Below are 19,668 nucleotides of genomic sequence, written 5' to 3' on the forward strand. Positions count from 1 at the left end.
AGGTTATCTTTCTGACCTGCTACAATCCCAGAAATGCCAGATGATGTTGAAGGGGGCGGGTTTGACTGCGAGGAGGTGAAGGGCTCCTCTGGTTCCATCTTTTTACAGTCGAATACCGTGCAACTTTCTGCCTTAATATTGATCCAGTGCATGGTCAAGCACTTCATTAAATTGGTGGTATTGCCGCCTTTGGTTGCAATACTTTTATCGCATATGTTGCACTTTGCTGACTCGGCATCCACTTTTATAAAGTGTAGCCACACTTTAGACCTCTTTGGTATTATAAAACTATGCGGTAGAACACATGAGGAAGAAACTACAATGGTGTTGTGCGACTGAGAGTTGGACTGCGAGTATCTTCAGAAATCCTCCCCGTCACGTGCTGGTGGACAGTCAATCGCCGGCGACTTTAGGTCCTTACATGCAAGTATGCTACAGGCTCACTGTTACGATACCTCTGATGGATTCAGGGACAGTAACACTACAATTAAGAGAATGTGACAGAGTCACTGTAAAAGTGAAACATTTGATTTTTATTCCAAACACGGAAATATCTCACAACAGGAGGGTGGAGGATGGGACCTGGAGGTTGTGCCAAACAAATGAAATCAATATAACAAAATCGGGCCTAGCTCACCACTAGCTCTACAAGCAAAACAAATCAAACCAAATACCTAGCCTGCTTCTCTACAAAAAGATTAAGAGAACGTTACACTAGGGATGGCTGACGCGAAACTGACGTTCCGAAGCTTTGTCGAGATCCCGAAGCGCAGACGTTTCGAAACACTGATCCGAAGCGTGATTCAAAACACAGATGTCACGTGACTATGGCTAAATGAAGCTTCGGAGTGTTTCACAAGTGTTTCGACAGGTGGCATGGTCCGCCGAATCAGAGTTTGATTGACAGGGAACAGACCACACAATCGCACATCAGTATAAATTGAAGTCAATACATCTTGACCTCTTGGGTTTTTGTGAGAGGAGTTTGATTCTGAGATAGCAGATTTTTGGTGATATAGTGACATTTATAGTGCGATTTGTTTAGTTATATTTAGGCTTACATTTAAATTTACACATTGACTGATAGGCTAGAGACAGACAGTATACATACTGTGACACATGGATAGATACATATATATGTAGTAAAGGGGGGATTTTGGGAATGTCCACCTAGGTTTTGCTTGAGGCCTAGGACCTCTTTAAAACTACAACAGGTAAAAGATTATAAAAACAGGTCCTTTGGTCCGGGGAGAGCAGTAAAAACGGTGTATTCAAAACAATGAATAAAACAAGTTAAGAAACCACATTTATTTTAACAAGGATAAAACAATAAAATGTACTAAAAAAAAGGGATTTAAAAAAAAGAAAAAAACTAAAAATCAACTAAAACAGTCTAAACAGAACAGGAGTCTTGACTTTACAAAGTCCACAGGGTTCTGCTGGCAACCAGTTTCCTCTCCTTGTGCCGCCTTCCTCGGATATAACCTGCAACAGAAAAAACTCGGCCAGTAACACGTCCTCAGCAACTGTTATCACTTAATCACGTTTATCCCCACCTAACACCGGTCTCAAAACGGGACTTACGCGGAAGGGAGAGTTCCACACTCCCCCACTTTTTCCGCTGGCGGTCGGTGTTTGGGTTGCTTCACTGTAGCTTCAGGCCGCTCTAAGGTTGTTTCCCTTTGTGTCTTTGTCTGATCTCCCATCTGCTTCGCCGCTTGTTCCGAGTGTTCTGTCGTATCTCCACGTCTTCCTTGATGTCTCCTCTGCTGCTATTCTGTCCTTTTTTTATATCCAACAGCCAGTCCATTCTCTGGCTCCCAGGTGTAAATCCTGATAACTGCATGTCCGATGGCGGAAGTAAACATTAAAAAAAACACATTTCAAAATAAAAAGCATGCAATAAAAAGATAAAAACCACAGCAAACAATAAAACACAGCAAATCCAATAAAATAATGCTCAAAATAAAAAAACATCCACTTCCGCCCCGTGACATATAGATAGATATGGAAGCTCAGTTTTCATTTTCATTCAGAGCCACAAATGTCAACATCAGGCCCATCATAATCAACAACACCAGCAGAAACACAGGACAGTTTATGGGATGATCGTATCTGTAAAACCCAGATGATACACAATGCTACAGCTGATGCCACAGCGGAAGTGAAAAAAATACCTCAACTATGCATTTTTTGCCCAGAACTCATGATCCCCTAACTTACTGGAAAGAGAGCAGTAATCTTTTCTCATTTGTATGTCCTTGCTAAAAGATATCTTTGCATGCCAGCAACAAGTGTCCCTTGTGAGAGGATTTTTTCAAAGGCTGGAGAAATTATTTGTAAAAAAAGTAGGCCAAGTCCTTCCACAGCAGAGAAATTAATATTTTTGAATACAAATCTATATAAAAGTGAGACATTGTGGCTTCATTTTTCATGACCAAAATAACATTATGCACAGTGAGGAGCCTACAAGCTTCACATATTAGAAAAATACAATACATATTTTATTTTAATGGCTCGTTGTCAAGGTTGTTTCAGATCAACACCTGCAAGTGACCACTAGGTGTCATCATTGAGACGGGTGTCGGATTGTTTCGAAGCCTTGACACAATATAGCACATTTGCTTAAACTGTTTCATTGTTTCACGGAGCCTCATTCTGCCCACCACTACGTTACACAGGCGGCAACAACCACTAAGCCTGGTGTATCTATACAATGATCAATTACGTGCAAAAATTTACAGGGTAACCCAACTTACCTAAGGTCCTCAACCTCCACCTCACAAAACTCTACATTTTAAACCAAGCAGACACAGCTTAAATGACAGGAAGACTGGCAACCAGCCAGCAGTGCAGAACAAGAGAGCTTCTGCTTCTCAGGAGTCCTTTTATTGACTGCCACCTTGAATGCTGATTGGTCAACTCCAACACACAGGTGGAAAGCAATCATCTAAATCACCTGGAGAGAAAACAGAGTGAGCAAGGGAAAGAACAACAAGAGAGAGAGCCACATGCAGACAGGCACTTTGTCTGGCATGTAACACCCCCACCCATATAAATCCAAGCAATGCTAAACAAAAGTCACACCTAACACAAGGCTTGGATCTACATCAACAACAAACATACTACATAGCACGTGACAAAGCATCAGCAAGAACATTTTCAGACCCCTTTTTATGGATTATGCATAAGACGTTGGTTGCGATTGTACATCCTGGAGAGAAAGACAAGAGGATTATGATCTGTGAAGACCTTAATGGGCTTAATGCTTGATCCAAAATAAACTTCAAAATGTTGTAACGCATACAACAATGCAAGTGCTTCCTTTTCAATGGTGGAATAGTTGAGTTGATGTTTGTTGAACTTGCATGAAAAGTAACTCACAGGATGGCCAATGCCATGATTGTCCTCTTGCAGGAGAAAAGCCCCTGCTCCAACTGCACTGGCATCAACTTCAAGACTGAAGGGCAGGGAAAAGTCTGGGGCAGACAAGACAGGAGTGCAACACAGCATACCTTTAAGGGTCTCAAAAGAACACTGGCACTCACTTGACCAAACGAAGGGCCTCGAGGGACTGGTCAAATCTATCAGCGGGGCTGCTACAGAGGAAAAGTTTTTGCAGAAACGACGATAGTAGCCAGCCATGCCCAGAAATCGCTGCAGCTCTTTCCTGGTAGTAGGTACGGGAAACTCAGCAATGGCCTTAACCTTTGCATCTGCAGGACGCACCTGTCCCCGACCAACCTGCTGACCAAGATAGAGAACAGTACCTTTCCCAAAATCACATTTAGCAAGATTAAGGGTTAGGGATGCAGATGACAGACGTCTGAAAACTTCCCTCAAAGTCTTCGAATGACTAGTCCAGTCCTCAGAGAACACAACAATATCATCGAGATACGCTCTGCAATTGGGAACATCCCCCAATACATTATTTACCAGTCTCTGGAAAGTAGCAGGAGCGTTACACATTCCGAAGGGCATAACGGTGTATTGAAGGAAACTGTCAGGGGTCACAAAAGCAGAAATTTCAGAAGCACGAGGGGTTAAAGGGACTTGCCAATATCCCTTTAACATATCAAGCTTTGTGACATAGCCAGCAGGACCAATTTCATCGATACAGTCCTCAATGAGAGGTAATGGATGTGCATCTGGAACAGTGACAGAATTCACCTTGCGAAAGTCAGTGCAGAACCTTGGACTTCCATCTGACTTTATCTCCAGAAGACAAGGGGAGCTCCATGGACTGGAACTTGGCACCGCAAATCCATTTTGCACCAGATAGTCAACCTCCTTCTTCATGGCTTCCCTCTTGGCAGGACTAACCCGATATGCATGCTGCTTGAGTGGCTTAGGGCTAGTCAGAACAACATCATGAGCGATGACAGAAGTTTGAGAGGGGATGTCATTAAACAAACAGGGGAAACAACGTATTAGGTCCTTTAAATCTTTACTTTGGTCATCAGGCAGATGAGACAAGTAGCGGTCCAAGTCAGACAGCACTTCAGTATTACTCAGCCTTGCCCCTTGTGGTGTAGCACCACGCATCACCAAACCATCATTATCTTCAGGAGAGCTCACCTTTGAAATGGAAGCCATAGGAGATATAGCTTGATGCTCACCCCGGACTGTGGTTGACTCACTTTGACTCTCCCGTGAGGGGTACAGTTTCATCATGTTGACATGACACACTCTGGTTCGTCGCCTACGATCAGGAGTCTGGATGACGTAGTTGGTATCACTGAGTTTCTTCTCTACAACATAAGGACCAGAAAATTTAGTAGAGAGTACAGAACCGAGTATAGGCAAGAGAATCAAAACCTTGTCGCCTGGCTGGAACATGTGTACAACTGCTCTATGGTCATAGTATTTCTTCATCTTGAGCTGGGAAGAAGTCAGGGCATCTTTAGCCAAAGCACAGGCATGTTGCAGACGATCCTTGAGCCTAGCAACATACTCTGGAATACTTTTGACTTTCTTCTCCGGCCTGACCAGTAGCTCTTTAAATACCTTCAAAGGACCTCTCACTTTGTGTCCGAACACCAGTTCAGCAGGGCTGAACCCTAGAGACTCCTGTACAACTTCACAGGCTGCAAACAACACAAGCGGCACACTGTCATCCCAATCCTTCTGCGACTCATTACAGTTCTTGTGTAACATTGATTTCATAGTCTGATGAAATCTCTCTAGTGCTCCTTGACTTTCAGGATGATAGGGACTAGAGGTTACATGTTTAACACCTAATGTTTTAAGTGCCTGGGCAAACGCCTTTGATTTGAAATTGGTTCCTTGATCCGTTTGAACCACTTTTGGCAGGCCAAACATTGAGAAGAACTTCACCAGAGCTTTTACAACGACAAGAGCAGTTATTGACCGTAGTGGGATTGCTTCTGGAATCCTAGTAGAAGCACACATCACAGTTAGTAAGAACTGATTTCCAGATTTAGTCTTGGGCAATGGTCCCACACAATCCACAATCACTCTTAAAATAGTTCACCCATTACTGGAATGGCTCACCCATTACTGGAATGGGATGGAGAGGAGCAGGGGGAATCACCTGGTTTGGTTTCCCAGTGACTTGACACACATGGCAGGTACGACAATGATGAACAACATCAGATTTCAGTCCTGGCCAAAAGAAATGCCTGGACATTTCAGTCTGTTTAAACCTCACCTTGAAGCAGAACCTCTTAGTTCAGAAGGGTGAATTCTGTTTGGACTCAGATCTGTGAACTGATTATAATAAATATTCTTTGTATTAACAAATTAGTCTCTTTGTTTTGGTTGTTACTGCACATGATGATAAAGCTACACTTTTAAATCACAAACAAAACTAACTTTAATATGTATATAAACGCTCTAAGGAAGGAGACAAACGGTCAGATATTAGAGTTGATTAAAAATAGACTCAAATAATCATTTACTATTTTGCGTTTTAATGTGGAAACATCTTGTATAAACTCAGGGGACTGGCTCTTACATCACATTGTATTGCAGGCTTGCTGATGTACAAAGTAAACCAATGCATTTCAAATGTTTAAATTAATGTATTTTCAAATATGGATAGTCACACTATTTTGCATGCAGTAGGCTAGGCTAAGGTAAGTAGCGATAGTTCATTTTAAGTTTACTTCAGTGGAAGAATGTGACTAATGAACCTAGGCCTACTAACACCAGGCATTACATTTTGAACATTGTGAACAGGTAGATTATATTATCTATGAGTCTCTGGGTCAAGGCGAGGCTGTGCTCCAAAACGTAGGTACTGATTGGCCGAAGAGGAGTCCTGTGTATCTGCGCCACTGAACTCTACTTATCGATCTGTGCTCGATTCCTCTTCCTTCATCCTCCAACTACCCGGATGTTTGTCACAGTAATTTTAATCTGAATTGTGGGAACTGAATGTGAGGATATATAGAGAGTTGAATTTTCAGTGAGGATCTAATTTTTATTGGACTTCAGTTACAAACGAATAAATGACATTTCAAATTATACTATTCAGATTCAGTTTTTCAATGCAATTATTCAAATTAGACAATACAATTTCAAATGATTCAAATTCAGTTTTTCAATGCAATAATTCAAGTTTAGCAATTCAAATTCAAATATAAATGATTCAAATTCAGTTTCTGGTGGCACATATTTCAGCCCATACCCCTTCTTCTCTTGGGTGATACAAAAATGTCCTTTTCAATCAACATGCTTGATTTGACCAAATAAATGAAGAAAATATTGAGTTTACCTCTTTAAAAAAGGTTTTAGGAGGCATTATAGGAATAATTTTAAATTTAAATAAGAATTTCGGTAGCCACATCATCTTAAAGAGGTTTACTCTTTCTATCAAATTAATCTTTCAAGTCTTGCTACTGCCTAACATCCTTCTTAAAGTCTTTCACAAATGGAAGAAAGTTATCTTTATACAACTGGGTCTTATCATGTCTAATATAGGTTCCAAGATATTTTATATTTTTTTTCTGTATCTGAAATTGTGTGAGATTCTCCAAGTTCTTTTTGCAAGAGTCTGTTGCCAACAGCTCCGTTTTTGCAATGTTCATTTTATAACCTGAGATCCCTGAAAAGATTGTAATTATTTTCATAACGTGTGGAACTGAGGTGATTGTATTGCTTAAGTAAAGTAATAAATCATCCGCGAATAAACTCAATTTAAAATTTTTTTTTTTCTTACCAATCTCAGTACCTCCTATCTCTTTTGTCTCTCTAATTTTTTGAGCCAAGCGTTCAATTGCTAATGCAAACAATGAAGGTGAAAGAGGACAACCTTGGGCAGTACTTCTAGTTAATGAGAAAGGTTTTGATAGAATTCCCTTAGTATAAACATATGCTTTAGGAGACATGTACAGGGTTCTAATCATATTCATAAAATGTAATGGGAAGTTGTATACCTCCAATACTTTAAACAAGTAGCACCATTCTAGTCTATCAAAGGCCTTTTCCACATCAACTGCCATTAATGTTAAATCAATTTTATGTTTCTTTACATATTGTGTGAGGGTGATACATGTTCTGGTATTAGTTCTTAAACCCCTATGTTGTATAAAACCAGCTTGGTTGTAATGAATTAAGCTTGGTAGAATTTCTACCAGTCTATTATTCAAGACTTTAGTTATGATCTTCTTATCAAAGTTTATTAAGCTTATAGGCCTATAATCAGGTGATTTGCAAGTCTTACTTGGTTTTGGTATAACAGATATAGTCGTAGGTATAAGTAAGTCGATGGATATGCGAAAGTGATATGGTAATAACACAATATACATGAATAGACAGTCTATATAAATGCTGAAATGTAGTAAAGAGTCAATATACAGTTAGTGCAAATTGTGGTCTAGTTAGACACAGACACATGCACATGCACACAAACACGCACACACAGACACACACACACACACACACACACACACACACAAAAACACACACAAACACACACAGACACACACACACAAACACACACACACACACAAAAACATACACAAACACACAAACACACACACACAGACACACACACACAAACACACAAGCACACAAGCACACACACAAACACACACACATACAGTATTTGAAGGAAACTAATATAAGCTGAAAACTGGTAACTGAGTTACATTTTCTTCATGTCTGATTGGATGTTTCTGCCAGCAGTGCACTCTGGGACCTGTAGTTGAATGTGTGTGTGTGTGTGTGTTGGTGGGGGGGGGTGGGTATGTGTGATGATGGAAGGAAGCCCCTCCCCTGACAGCTGGTGAGGAGACGGAGTATCTGTTGGCTCTCAAACAGGAGTTCAGAGGAGCGATGAAGAGTCTGCTGTGCTTCATCCAACCGGCAGCTGCACACCGAGGTCAGAGTTCAACACACACACACACACACACACACACACACACACACACACACACACACACACACACACACACACACACACACAAAAAAAAAAAAAAAAAAAAAAAAAAAAAACACACACAAAAAAAAAAAAAAAACCATACATGCCCGCGATCCTGACTTCTTTTACAATCCTAATCATCAACCGTTGTCTCAGCTGCACCAGCCATATAATGCTGCGGCTGGCTGGACTTTCACATTTTTTTCAAAAGTCAACTTAATGACTAACATCCTCATCCATAATATATATACTTATCTATACACTAAAAAAATATACCTGGGCATGTGTTTTGGTTTGCAAAATAGGAGTTTGCTTAAATTACATGAATTAATGGTGTTTATCTTCATTAAATGATTCATTCTTGTCTGTAAAACGTGATTACAAGAAAATTCAGATGAATTATAAACATACAGATCAATGCAATGAGAAGTGGATAAATCTGCCTGTGCTTTGTTATTTGGACTAATATACTGTCTGAACCTGAGTGACCCAGCAGACCTCAAATGCACTTTCAAATTGATGCAGAAGATTCTCATGAATCTGGATGGGCAGAGCTCGTCGTCCAAAATACAATTCCAAAAAAACAAGCTCATGGAGCAAATTGACCGACTGTAAAATCTTGAGTGTCATCCACAAATACTGAAAGATTATAAGAAAGATTATAAAATGATGTTTACTTAGATTGTACAAGGATGTTTACTTTGATTGTATGAGGATGTTTACTTTGATTGTATGAGGATGTTTACTTTGATTGTATGAGGATGTTTACTTTGATTGTATGAGGATGCTTTTAATTTTTTTATTTAACCTTTATTTAACCAGCTAGGCCGTTGAGGACAGATGGCGACCTGGCCAAGAAAAGCATAAACGTGCAAGACAACATACAGTTTCACATTCCATACAGTCTGAGAATACAGAATACAATAGGCTACATTAAATACAGATTAAAATACAGATTAAGTAGGCATTACAAAGCCGGCGCAAAGTGAGGTATAAGTAAGTCGATGGTTATGTGAAAGTGATGAGGTAATAACACAATATACATGAATAGACAGTCTATATAAATGCTGAAATGTAGTAAAGAGTCAATATACAGTTAGTGCAAATCGTAGTCTAGATAGTGATGTAGGTCAGTAGATGTGCAAAAATTGTATGACGACATAGGTGGGGAGAATAAAAGTTGAGCATGCCAGGGCAGATGAAGATGTGCAACTATTGTAATGGCAAAAATTACATTTAAGCATAATTCCTTGTATTTTTATGTTTTATTTCTACTTTAATTCTCTCACATTATTGAAAGACAGTTTATCTCAGTTTCTGCTTAAATTGCTGAGTTGTCCAGTCTGGAACATTATGTGAGCTGTTTGTCTGAACAGATAAAGGGACAAGGTCACCCTTAAACTCTCATGTTTTCCCATGCCAGTTAAGATGTAACTGGGGGGTGAAAGTCGTACAGGGAGGAGGAGGCGAAATGGCTCCAAGATGTCTCTTGCATTTCTCTGATTGTCTTCATGTGTATCAGATTGCCTGTCAAAATTGTAGCATCATAATAATCCAAGTGTGTGTGTGCTGTCACTCTGAAGGTGCATATAAGCCTGGTGTTCTGTTCACTCATTGGAGAAACTGACTCCACACTGGGCTGCGGCCTTTTGTGAAATCATGTTGCTCCTATATTTGCAAATATATCTTTTTTAATAAAATACAAAAACCCAAATTGGTGTTTAGTCTCAGTCTGTCTTATTTGTTTCAATTTACTAAACTCTGAAATTCCCCCCCCTGCTGCAAAGGAAACTTCCATAACACTATGCAACTATGTAATGGGGCACAACAGAGATAATGAAATAGGGTGTGCAAAATAGTACATGAATGACGGAGAACAGTTGACTGATCTAACAGGAGCTCAGACAGAAGTACTTTGAAAGCAGTTAGTGGGATAAGGGTTTTGAGTTTCAGGGGTTTTTGAACTTCATTCCAGTCATTTGCAGCTGAGAACTGGAAGGAGTGGCAGCCAAAGGAGTTGTGGGCTTTTGGGGTGACCAAGGAGATATAACTGCTAGAGCGAAGGATGTGGGTGGGTAAAGCGATTGTGACCAGTGAGCATAGGTCCAGCGGGGCTTTGTCTAGCAAGGACTTGAAAATTAGTTGATACCAGTGAGGTAGGCGTTGGGTGTGTAACAAGGGCCAGCCAACTAATGCATAGAGGTTGCAATGATGGGTGTTATAAGGGGATCTGGTCCAACCCGGTCTCACGGCAGTTCGTGTTAATGTCCACGTTATTCTTAATCTATTGATACGTGTTCACGGGAGACGTTTTTCTCGTTTTTTACGTGTAACTGTCACGTTATTTTTTACGTGTAAATGTCACATTATTTTCGCGGGAAAGGACCGCGGACGCCCAAAAAGATGCTCCATAAGCCGGGACGCCCGGACGCGGCCCGCTGGGGACCCGCCGGAGGGCGCCGAGAGCGCTCCATAAAGCGGAGAGGCGCCCAGCGAGGCGGCCGCGCCCGCTGGGGACGCCCACAATAACGGGATGGCGGAGGTTGGGTTTAGGATAAAACTTATGGGAAAGGCCGTCACGCCGGAGAAAGGGCTTAAAGCCGGGGAAAGGGCCTTAAACGCCGGGAAGCCGCCACAGTAACACCGCGGGACAAAACGCCACACGCAGGGACGCCATCCCCAGGAAACAAAGCCGCAAGCGGGACGCGATCCCCGCTTCGCCCGGGTGAAAGTCCTGTGTTGTTTGACCCATCCACCACCCCGAACCAAGCGCCCTAGCCGTAGTTTTCGGTATATTACTCCCTACAATTTCGGTTGGGCGCATCCGCGAAATGCTCCTTCAAGAAATACATTACTTCACATTTTCGTGTTGTCCACCACGTAAAAAACGACAAAAACGTCTCCGTGAACACGTATCAATAGATTCAAACAACGTCACATTTACACGAACTTCCATGAGACCGGGCTGTCTGGTCACAAAATGTATGGCACTGTGATAGACAACATCCAGTTTATTCAGGAGAGAGTTTGAGGCAGTTCTATGAATGACATCACTGATATCGAATGAGTGAAAGAGGCCCTGTTGCGGAATAGGAAACCGATCCTAGACTTATCTTTAGATTGAAGGTGGTTTATGTGTTGCTGGAAGGAGAGGGAGCTGTCTAACCAGACACCTAAGTATTTGTACACCGCCACATTTTCTTATTCCAACCCATCGAGCGTGGTTTAGTAATTGGAGGTTTCGGAAGGAGTGCTGAATAGCATTAAAGCTCTGCTGGAGGTTTGATAGCACAGTATCCAGTGAGGGGCCGGATGTATACAGGATGGTGTCGTCTGCATATAGGTGGATTTGAGAGTCCCCAACAGCAAGAGCCACATCATTGATGTATAGAGAGAAAAGAGTTGGCCCGAGAATTGAACCTTGTGGCACCCATAGGTCCAGACAGCAGGCCCTCAGATTTAACGCGCAGGTGTTAAATTACTAGTGTTAAATGTTTGATAAAATGTTTTATATGCTTTTGGAAAAAATGGATATTAAACTTTAAACATAAAACCCCACCAATTTTACAAGTTAAAAAATCAACAACAAAAAAACATGCACACACGCACACACACACACACACACACACACACACACACACACACACACACACACACACACACACACACACACATTATGATATGAATGTATTTACCTTGTGATGCTTCAGATATATTTGGGGTTCAGAGTCTGAAATAATGTTGTGTTCAATTCCCTGACATGTTAATCTGGCCCCGCCCTACAGAAACCTGCGTGGATCGGGAGGATGGAATAACACTAGACTACGCCCACGTAATCCAGATTCAGGATGAGCCTATATATATTTTGGAAGATAGACAGGATTCTGAATGCTGTTGTCCGCACTTCACAAGAAGAGCCGGGAGGTGTAGTGTGTTACAACACGCAGCACGTGCACTAAACTGGGAACGGTCCTGACGATTATCAACAGCCCCTAGTGCAGATCAACTAACGCTACCCTTCTTACTGTAAGTACAATAATACCTTCAATAAAACCTTTATGAGTAAAAAGTCAATACTTACCTGTCAACAGCCATAAACCTGTATGAAACAATATTTCAATTCCAGCAAACTTCTAAAACTACTTTTTACAACTTGTTTATTTACCAGTACTTGAAAAAAAGGCACAGTCATTAATTACATTGTACTTTACAATAATGCATGAGTATTTAATTTAATGTTTAATAACATTTTTTGAATGTGAACTTCCTCCACAGGATGATGACTCCATCTGTGGTCTTTGTCTTGCTGGCTGTTCTAGAACAGACCAGTGCCACATTTGGTGAGATTATTCTTTTGATTGGTTGACACAAATTATTGATATTCCCCAATTTATTCACATTTTAGTATTTAATAGACATATGCAATATATCCATCTACATTATGTCTATCTATCTATCTTAATTATCACATTTCATAACTAATCACTGCTCCAACTGGTGATTTATACCATTTAACGTGACCAATAGATGACGTTGAGCAGACAGTCATATTCAAAGTTCAATCAAATATACTGACTGCCTGTTCTATGGTGGAAAATTTGTAATGTAATGTAATGTCTGTAATGAAACATTTTGTAACCTTGTCTAGATTCTAATATTGCTAGAGGTGGAAAGGTGATTCAGTCCTCCCTGTATGAGAATGCCGTCCCTGAAAGGGCCATTGATGGAAATCGTGCTAGCAACTGGGTACAGCGATCCTGTGCCCACACTAAGTATGATTTAAAACCATGGTGGAGACTGGACCTCCTGAAGACATATCAGATCGACACTGTCACCATCACCAACAGAGGAGATTGTTGCCCCGAGAGAATCAATGGTGCTGAGATCCGCATTGGAAATTCCCTCAATGACAATGGCAACGGTAACCCCAGGTAACTGCACTTTGTGTCATATACAGTATTAGATTCAAACATTTAACATTGGATGTGTAAATTAAATCTTTTGCGAACCAGACGGGACCCGACGGGAAACAGAATAAATAGATAACACAATAAAAGCACAGAGGTACCCAATATAAAGATAAATGCAATAAAAATTAAAATTAAATAAGTAAAATAAATAAAAACGAAAATGCACTGTCCACTCACAATAAAAATAAGCAAGTATACACATAAGATCAACAATCTACCTGGTGTTAAAAGCCAAAGAAAAGAGGTGGGTTTTAAGAAGAGTTTTAAAATTAGACAGAGGGGAGGCCTGTCTAATGTGCAGAGGCAGTCCATTCCAAAGTTTTGGAGCTCGATCCCCTTTGAGCTTAAGCCTAGCTTTAGGCACCATCAGGAGCAGCTGGTCAGCTGACCTGAGAGATCGGCTAGGAGTGTAAGGGTGCAGCAGCTTAGAGAGGTAAGGTGGGGCAAGGCCATTCAAGGCTTTAAAAACAAATAAAAGAATTTTAAAATGAATCCTGAAATGGACAGGCAACCAGTGGACTGAAGCTAAAATAGGTGAGATGTGCTCATACTTTCTTGTGCCAGTTAAAAGACGTGCAGCAGCATTTTCTAACAGTTGAAGACGAGCAATGGAGGACCCACTAGCCCCTATGTAAAGTGCATTACAGTAATCCAGCCGAGTGGTCACAAAGGCGTGGATTACTGTCTCAAAGTGTTGTCTCTGAAGGACTAGTTTGATTTTTGCCAGCTGCCTTAATTGGAAAAAGCTAGACTTCACCACAGCTTTAATCTGGCTGTTCAAATTTGAGGTCAGAGTCCACTTTTACCCCCAAATTTTTTACAATTGGCTTGCGATACTGTGCCAGAGAACCCAGATCAACTAGGGGTGTGGTCACAGAAGTTCCCCCAAAGACCATGACTTCTGTCTTTTCTTCATTAAAATTTAGAAAATTCAAAGACATCCAAGCTTTAATGTCATGGAAACACTGTAGCAGTGGGTTAACAGAGTAGGACTCTGACTTTTTGAGGGGGACGTAGATCTGGCTGTCGTCCGCATAACAATGAAAAGAAATGCCATGTTTCCTAAGAATGGAACCAAGTGGGAGGAGAAAAATAGAAAATAAAAGAGGGCCAAGCACAGAGCCCTGTGGGATTAGCGTTTAGCGATTAGCGTGAAAATGGATGCTGAGGAGGTGAAACGGACGCTGGCCTCTGGAGGACTTATTTTATTTCTTTGTTCCAACATCCAAGTGGCCTATAGTCTACGCTAGTCATGAATAAATTATGTTAAGAAATATATAAATGACTAATTCTTGACAAAAGGCAAAAGAGCTGTGTGCGTGAGAACATTTGAACAATGTCGGGCTGTAAACGGGTTTAATCTTTTAAAAAGCTGTCAATCAAAATATACTTATCGGGCTTGGGCCGAATTCTGTCGGGCCTAACTTTTAAGGCCCGATTACAGCTCTAGTGTAAATTACAGGAGATTAGTGCACTGGATATCTACACACTTCCCTAATAGAAAACCATAGTTTTCACAGCAATAGCGTGATCAGAATTTAAGTAAAACTAGTGGTAAGATTTATTCATAGTCTGTGTGGTAACCCAGTTTCATTTTATTTTTTGTCAGATGTGCTGTTATCTCGTCTATGGCAGCTGGGACCTCCCAAACCTTTGTGTGTAATGGAATGGAAGGTCGTTATGTCAATATTGTGATTCCTGGAAGACAAGAATACCTGACACTGTGCGAGGTGGAAGTCACTGGTCAGGCTTCAGGAAACACTGCTCCAACTGGTGATTCTTACCATTTAACGTGACCAATAGATGACGTTGAGCAGACAGTCACATTCAAAGTTTAATAAAATATACTGACTGCCTGTTCTTTGGCAAAAAATTTAGTCAGATCAATACATGTAATATTTCTGTCCCTTCCCTAAACTGTCTTTAATGAAACGTTTTGTAACCTTATCTAGATTCTAATATCGCTAGAGGTGGAAACGTGATTCAGTCCTCCCTGTATGAGGCTGGCGTCCCTGAAAGGGCCATTGATGGAAATCGTGCTAGCAACTGGGTACAGCGATCCTGTGCCCACACTAAGTATGATTTAAAACCATGGTGGAGACTGGAACTCCTGAAGACATATCAGATCAACACTGTCACCATCACCAACAGAGGAGATTGTTGCCACGAGAGAATCAATGGTGCTGAGATCCGCATTGGAAATTCCCTCAATGACAATGGCAACGATAACCCCAGGTAACTGCACTTTGTGTCATATACAGTATTAGATTCAAACATTTAACATTGGATGTGTAAATTAGAGCTGAAGATCTTTGCCCGAACCCAACGGGACCCGACGGGATCCGACGGGTTACGTGGTAAATGAGAGATCAGGTGATGCGTTTCGATTAGCGTGAAAATGGATGCTGAGGATTTGAAACGGAGGCTGGCCTCTGGAGGACTTATTTTATTTCTTTGTTCCAACATCCAAGTAAGTAAGTAAGTAAGTTAAGTTTATTTGTATAGCACCTTTCACAGATAAAATCACAAAGTTCTTCACAATAAAATGCAATACAACACAAGAAGTCACAATACAAGCAAATTGAAATACAAATAGAAAACATAACAAACAACCATGAAACCCACTCTACTAAGTAAAATCCTGCTTGAACAGCAGAGTCTTCAGCTGCTTTTTAAAAGATTCGACAGAATCCACACAACGTAGCGAGAGAGGCTTCATAGTCTGTATGGTAACCAAGTTTTACTCATAGTTCTGTTTCATTTTGTTTTTTCTTCAGATGTGCTGTTATCTCGTCTATCAAAGCTGGGACCTCCCAAACCTTTGTGTGTAATGGAATGGAAGGTCGTTATGTCAACATTGTGATTCCTGGAAGACAAGAATACCTGACACTGTGTGAGGTGGAAGTCACTGGTCAGGTTTTAGGTAACACTGCTCCAACTGGTGATTCTTACCATTTAACATGACCAAAAGATGACGTTGAACAGACAGTCACATTCAAAGTTGAATCAAATATACTGACTGCCTGTTCTATGGTGGAAAATTTGGTCAGATCAACACATGTAATATGTCTGTGCCTTCCATAAACTGTCTTTAATGAAACATTTTGCAACTTTGTCTAGATACTAATGTTGCTAGAGGTGGAAACGTGATTCAGTCCTCCCTGTATGGGAATGAAGTCCCTGAAAGGGCCATTGATGGAAATCGTGCTAGCAACCTGGCACAGGAATCCTGTACCCACACTAAGAAAGATTTAAAACCATGGTGGAGACTGGACCTCCTGAAGACATATCAGATCAACACTGTCACCATCACCAACAGAGGAGATTGTTGCGCCGGGAGAATCAATGGTGCTGAGATCCGCATAGGAAATTCCCTCAGTGACAATGGCAATGATAACCCCAGGTAACTGCACGTTCTGTTTTATATTAGATTCAAACATTTAACATTTGATGTGTAAATTAGAGCTGAAGGTCTTTGCCTGAACATGACGTGATCCGACACATTTCGATTTGTGTGAAAATGGATGCTGAGGAGGTGAAAAAGAGGCTGGCCTCTGGAGGACTTATTTTATTTCTTTGTTACAACTTCCAAGTGGCCTATAGCCAACGTTAGTTATGAATAAATTATGTTAAATTAAATGACTCATTCTTGACAAAATGCAAAAAAGCTGTGTGCGTGCGCACATTTGAATAATGTTGGGCTGTAAACAGGTTCAGGTTTTTAAAAAGCTGTCAATCAAAATATACTTATCGGGCTTGGGCCGAATTCTGTAAGGTCCGATTACAACTCTAGTGTAAATTACAGGAGATTAGTGCACTGGACACAGGGACGGATCTAGAAAAATATTTATGGGGTGGCGAGAGGGGGGCTGGAATTTTTGAGGGGTGGCAACATATTGCAGACGTATACTGAATTTAATCAGTTATCACAGTTTGATGAGAAAAAGTATATACAGTAGGCTACACAGTACAGTACAAAGGGGCACAGGCTGCCATTTACAAACTCAGACAAACAAACTTACAGTAATCTCATGCAATCAATGTCCTGGATTTGAGGTTTCATTTGAAACAGTTCATATTAGGAATAAGTGACCATACAATGTGATCTCACTTAATAGGAGATATAGAAGTATGATAGAAGTAAGGGGCATTATCACAGGACAGGCATTAAGTTAAGACCCAGGTGATGAGTGTCAGATGTGTGAGAGGGGAAGCAAACTGTTTTGGACTGTGTCAGAGAGGAAGCGTTGCAGGCAGCATTTGTACAAAATTAGGAACTGTCATTGATTAGTTCTAACCATCAGACTGTGTTAACACACACTAACATTTTAGCCTAGGAGAGGATTTTTAGGTTCATTTGTTTATTTTTTGTTTTATTTATATATATTTTTTTATATTTAATCTGAGCAATAGATCTAAAATACATTCTACACAAAATATAAAAACTCATCTCCCCATCTCATCACACTTTCACACTGACAACTTTCCCTAATTATTCATATTTAAACTTTGTCATTTGTTGTTCTTATTCATATGTAACTTAGTATACTATGCAGCAACAGTTTCCATACCGTGTGGACCAGCTCAACTGGAGATGGTTGGTGATGGCCCAGGCACTCTGCTTTCCCTTTCACTGTCTGAGCCCTGCACGTTATCTTGTCTTTCGCTTTCTCCCTCCTCCTCTTCTCTTTCTCCCTCCTCCTCTCGGTGATGCTCTCCTCCATATCTTCACCGCTGTGGTCTTCTCCCACCTCCTCCTGTCCCTGGTCGCCTTGGCTTTGTATCCTAGCTCTGTTACGTTTCTGTGGCCCTTTTCTCTCTATCTCGTCTTCTCTCTCTCCTTCCACCTCTTTTCTCTCTCCTTCCACCTCATCTTCTCCGTCTACCTTGCTCACTTGTTCATTTTCTATTTCTCTCGCCTTTCTCTTTGGAGACAAAAACTGAATACTACCTTTCCTCTTCATTTTTGTAAGATTCAAAGTAACAATGTTTTCCTTGACAGACGTTGAATCAATATTAGCTTTTGTAGCCTACTTTACACAGAACAAACATCAGACCTAAGTAACATTGTATAGTTGGCAAAATAACGTTCTTCAACCTGATTTTTATCATCTCAGAATCAGCATTGCAACTATGCTAGCACTGTGCTTTCGTTATAATTTCATTTCTTGATAGATGTTAATCCATTTTGACCTCTTTCCTCCTGTGTCTCTTTTCCTCGCGACTCCTGGCTCCCTCGCTTCGCGCCACTCAGTTTTCCAAACAAAACAGTCTCTCACCGCTCTAGCATCATCTGCAGTGCTGCATTCACTGCAGTCGGACATTGGAGTGTGGTGGAAGTTTTCCTTGAAGCAGCAGCGTTTAGAAATATCAATGATCAAATGAAAACGAATAATGACCGTTTGAGAATTAAACCAAAGTTTGGTCTTTGAGTATTTATTTACATTTGCAAATGGAGAAAACACAGTTTCAAAGGTACACGCAGCACAACTGAAAATGTCTTTCTAACCTAAAGTCTAAACATCCAAACATCATATAGTGAAGAAACTCCGTTAAGCCACCCCCTAAATGTATCTTTTAGTATGGCCATAGTTGAAGAGAGACATCATTAACTGTCACACCATTGTCTCACCTTCCCCTGTGCTCCTGTTCTTTTCATTAGCCTAAACAACAGTTTATCTCAGGAGGCAGAAGGAGACACGGTTTGTGGCCTTCTCGACTTCGTCTGCCAAAAAGTCAACAATGTGAGAAGGTTCAAACTAGTAAAACTAGGCATAGGGTGGCATTTGCCACCCTATGCCACCCCGGTAGATCCGCCCCTGACTGGACATCTACATACTTCCCTAATGGAAAACCATAGTTGTTACAGCAATAGCATGATCAGAATTTAAGTACAACTAGTGGTAAGATTTATTCATAGTCTGTGTGGTAACCAAGTTTTACACATAGTTCTATTTTTTTGTTCTTTTTTTCAGATGTGCTGTCATTTCGTCTATCAAAGCTGGGACCTCCCAAACCTTTGTGTGTAATGGAATGGAAGGTCGTTATCTCAACATTGTGATTCCTGGAAGACGAGAATACCTGACACTGTGTGAGGTGGAAGTCACTGGTCAGGCTTTAGGTAACACTGCTCCAACTGGTGATGTATACCATTTAACATTACCAATAGATGACGTTGAGCAGACAGTCACATTCAAAGTTCAATCAAATATACTGACTGCCTGTTCTTTGGTGGAAAATTTGGTCAGATCAACACATGTTACATGTCTTTGTCTTCCATAAACTGTCTTTAATGAAACATTTTGTAACCTT

At 40.7% G+C, this 19,668-nt stretch overlaps 1 protein-coding gene and 1 long non-coding RNA gene across 4 annotated transcripts in view; one reads left to right on the forward strand and one right to left on the reverse strand.

Moving 5' to 3' along the window:
* Window positions 1–1,293: 1,293 nt before the first annotated feature.
* Window positions 1,294–2,848, reverse strand: LOC120562413. The gene is made up of 2 exons (XR_005639780.1): window positions 2,760–2,848; window positions 1,294–1,840 (listed from the first exon to the last, which is right to left on the reverse strand). It is a non-coding gene; the product is annotated as an uncharacterized LOC120562413 (long non-coding RNA).
* A 9,437-nt stretch (window positions 2,849–12,285) lies between these two features.
* LOC120562388 overlaps window positions 12,286–19,668 on the forward strand; it is a 74,298-nt gene continuing 66,915 nt past the window's right edge. The window contains exons 1-8 of one of the 3 annotated variants that reach the window (XM_039806101.1): window positions 12,286–12,412; window positions 12,662–12,726; window positions 13,035–13,317; window positions 14,966–15,129; window positions 15,309–15,591; window positions 16,134–16,279; window positions 16,477–16,759; window positions 19,332–19,477. In XM_039806101.1, the coding sequence (XP_039662035.1) occupies window positions 12,663–12,726; window positions 13,035–13,317; window positions 14,966–15,129; window positions 15,309–15,591; window positions 16,134–16,279; window positions 16,477–16,759; window positions 19,332–19,477 (1,369 nt within the window). In that variant the 5' untranslated portion in view covers window positions 12,286–12,412; window position 12,662. Of the gene's footprint in view, window positions 12,413–12,661; window positions 12,727–13,034; window positions 13,318–14,965; window positions 15,130–15,308; window positions 15,592–16,133; window positions 16,280–16,473; window positions 16,760–19,331; window positions 19,478–19,668 lie in introns of all 3 variants that reach the window. The other 2 variants (XM_039806102.1, XM_039806103.1) reach the window with 2 other exon arrangements.

The sequence above is a fragment of the Perca fluviatilis genome, chromosome 7, assembly GCF_010015445.1.
Source record: "Perca fluviatilis chromosome 7, GENO_Pfluv_1.0, whole genome shotgun sequence".
Taxonomy (NCBI): domain Eukaryota; kingdom Metazoa; phylum Chordata; class Actinopteri; order Perciformes; family Percidae; genus Perca; species Perca fluviatilis.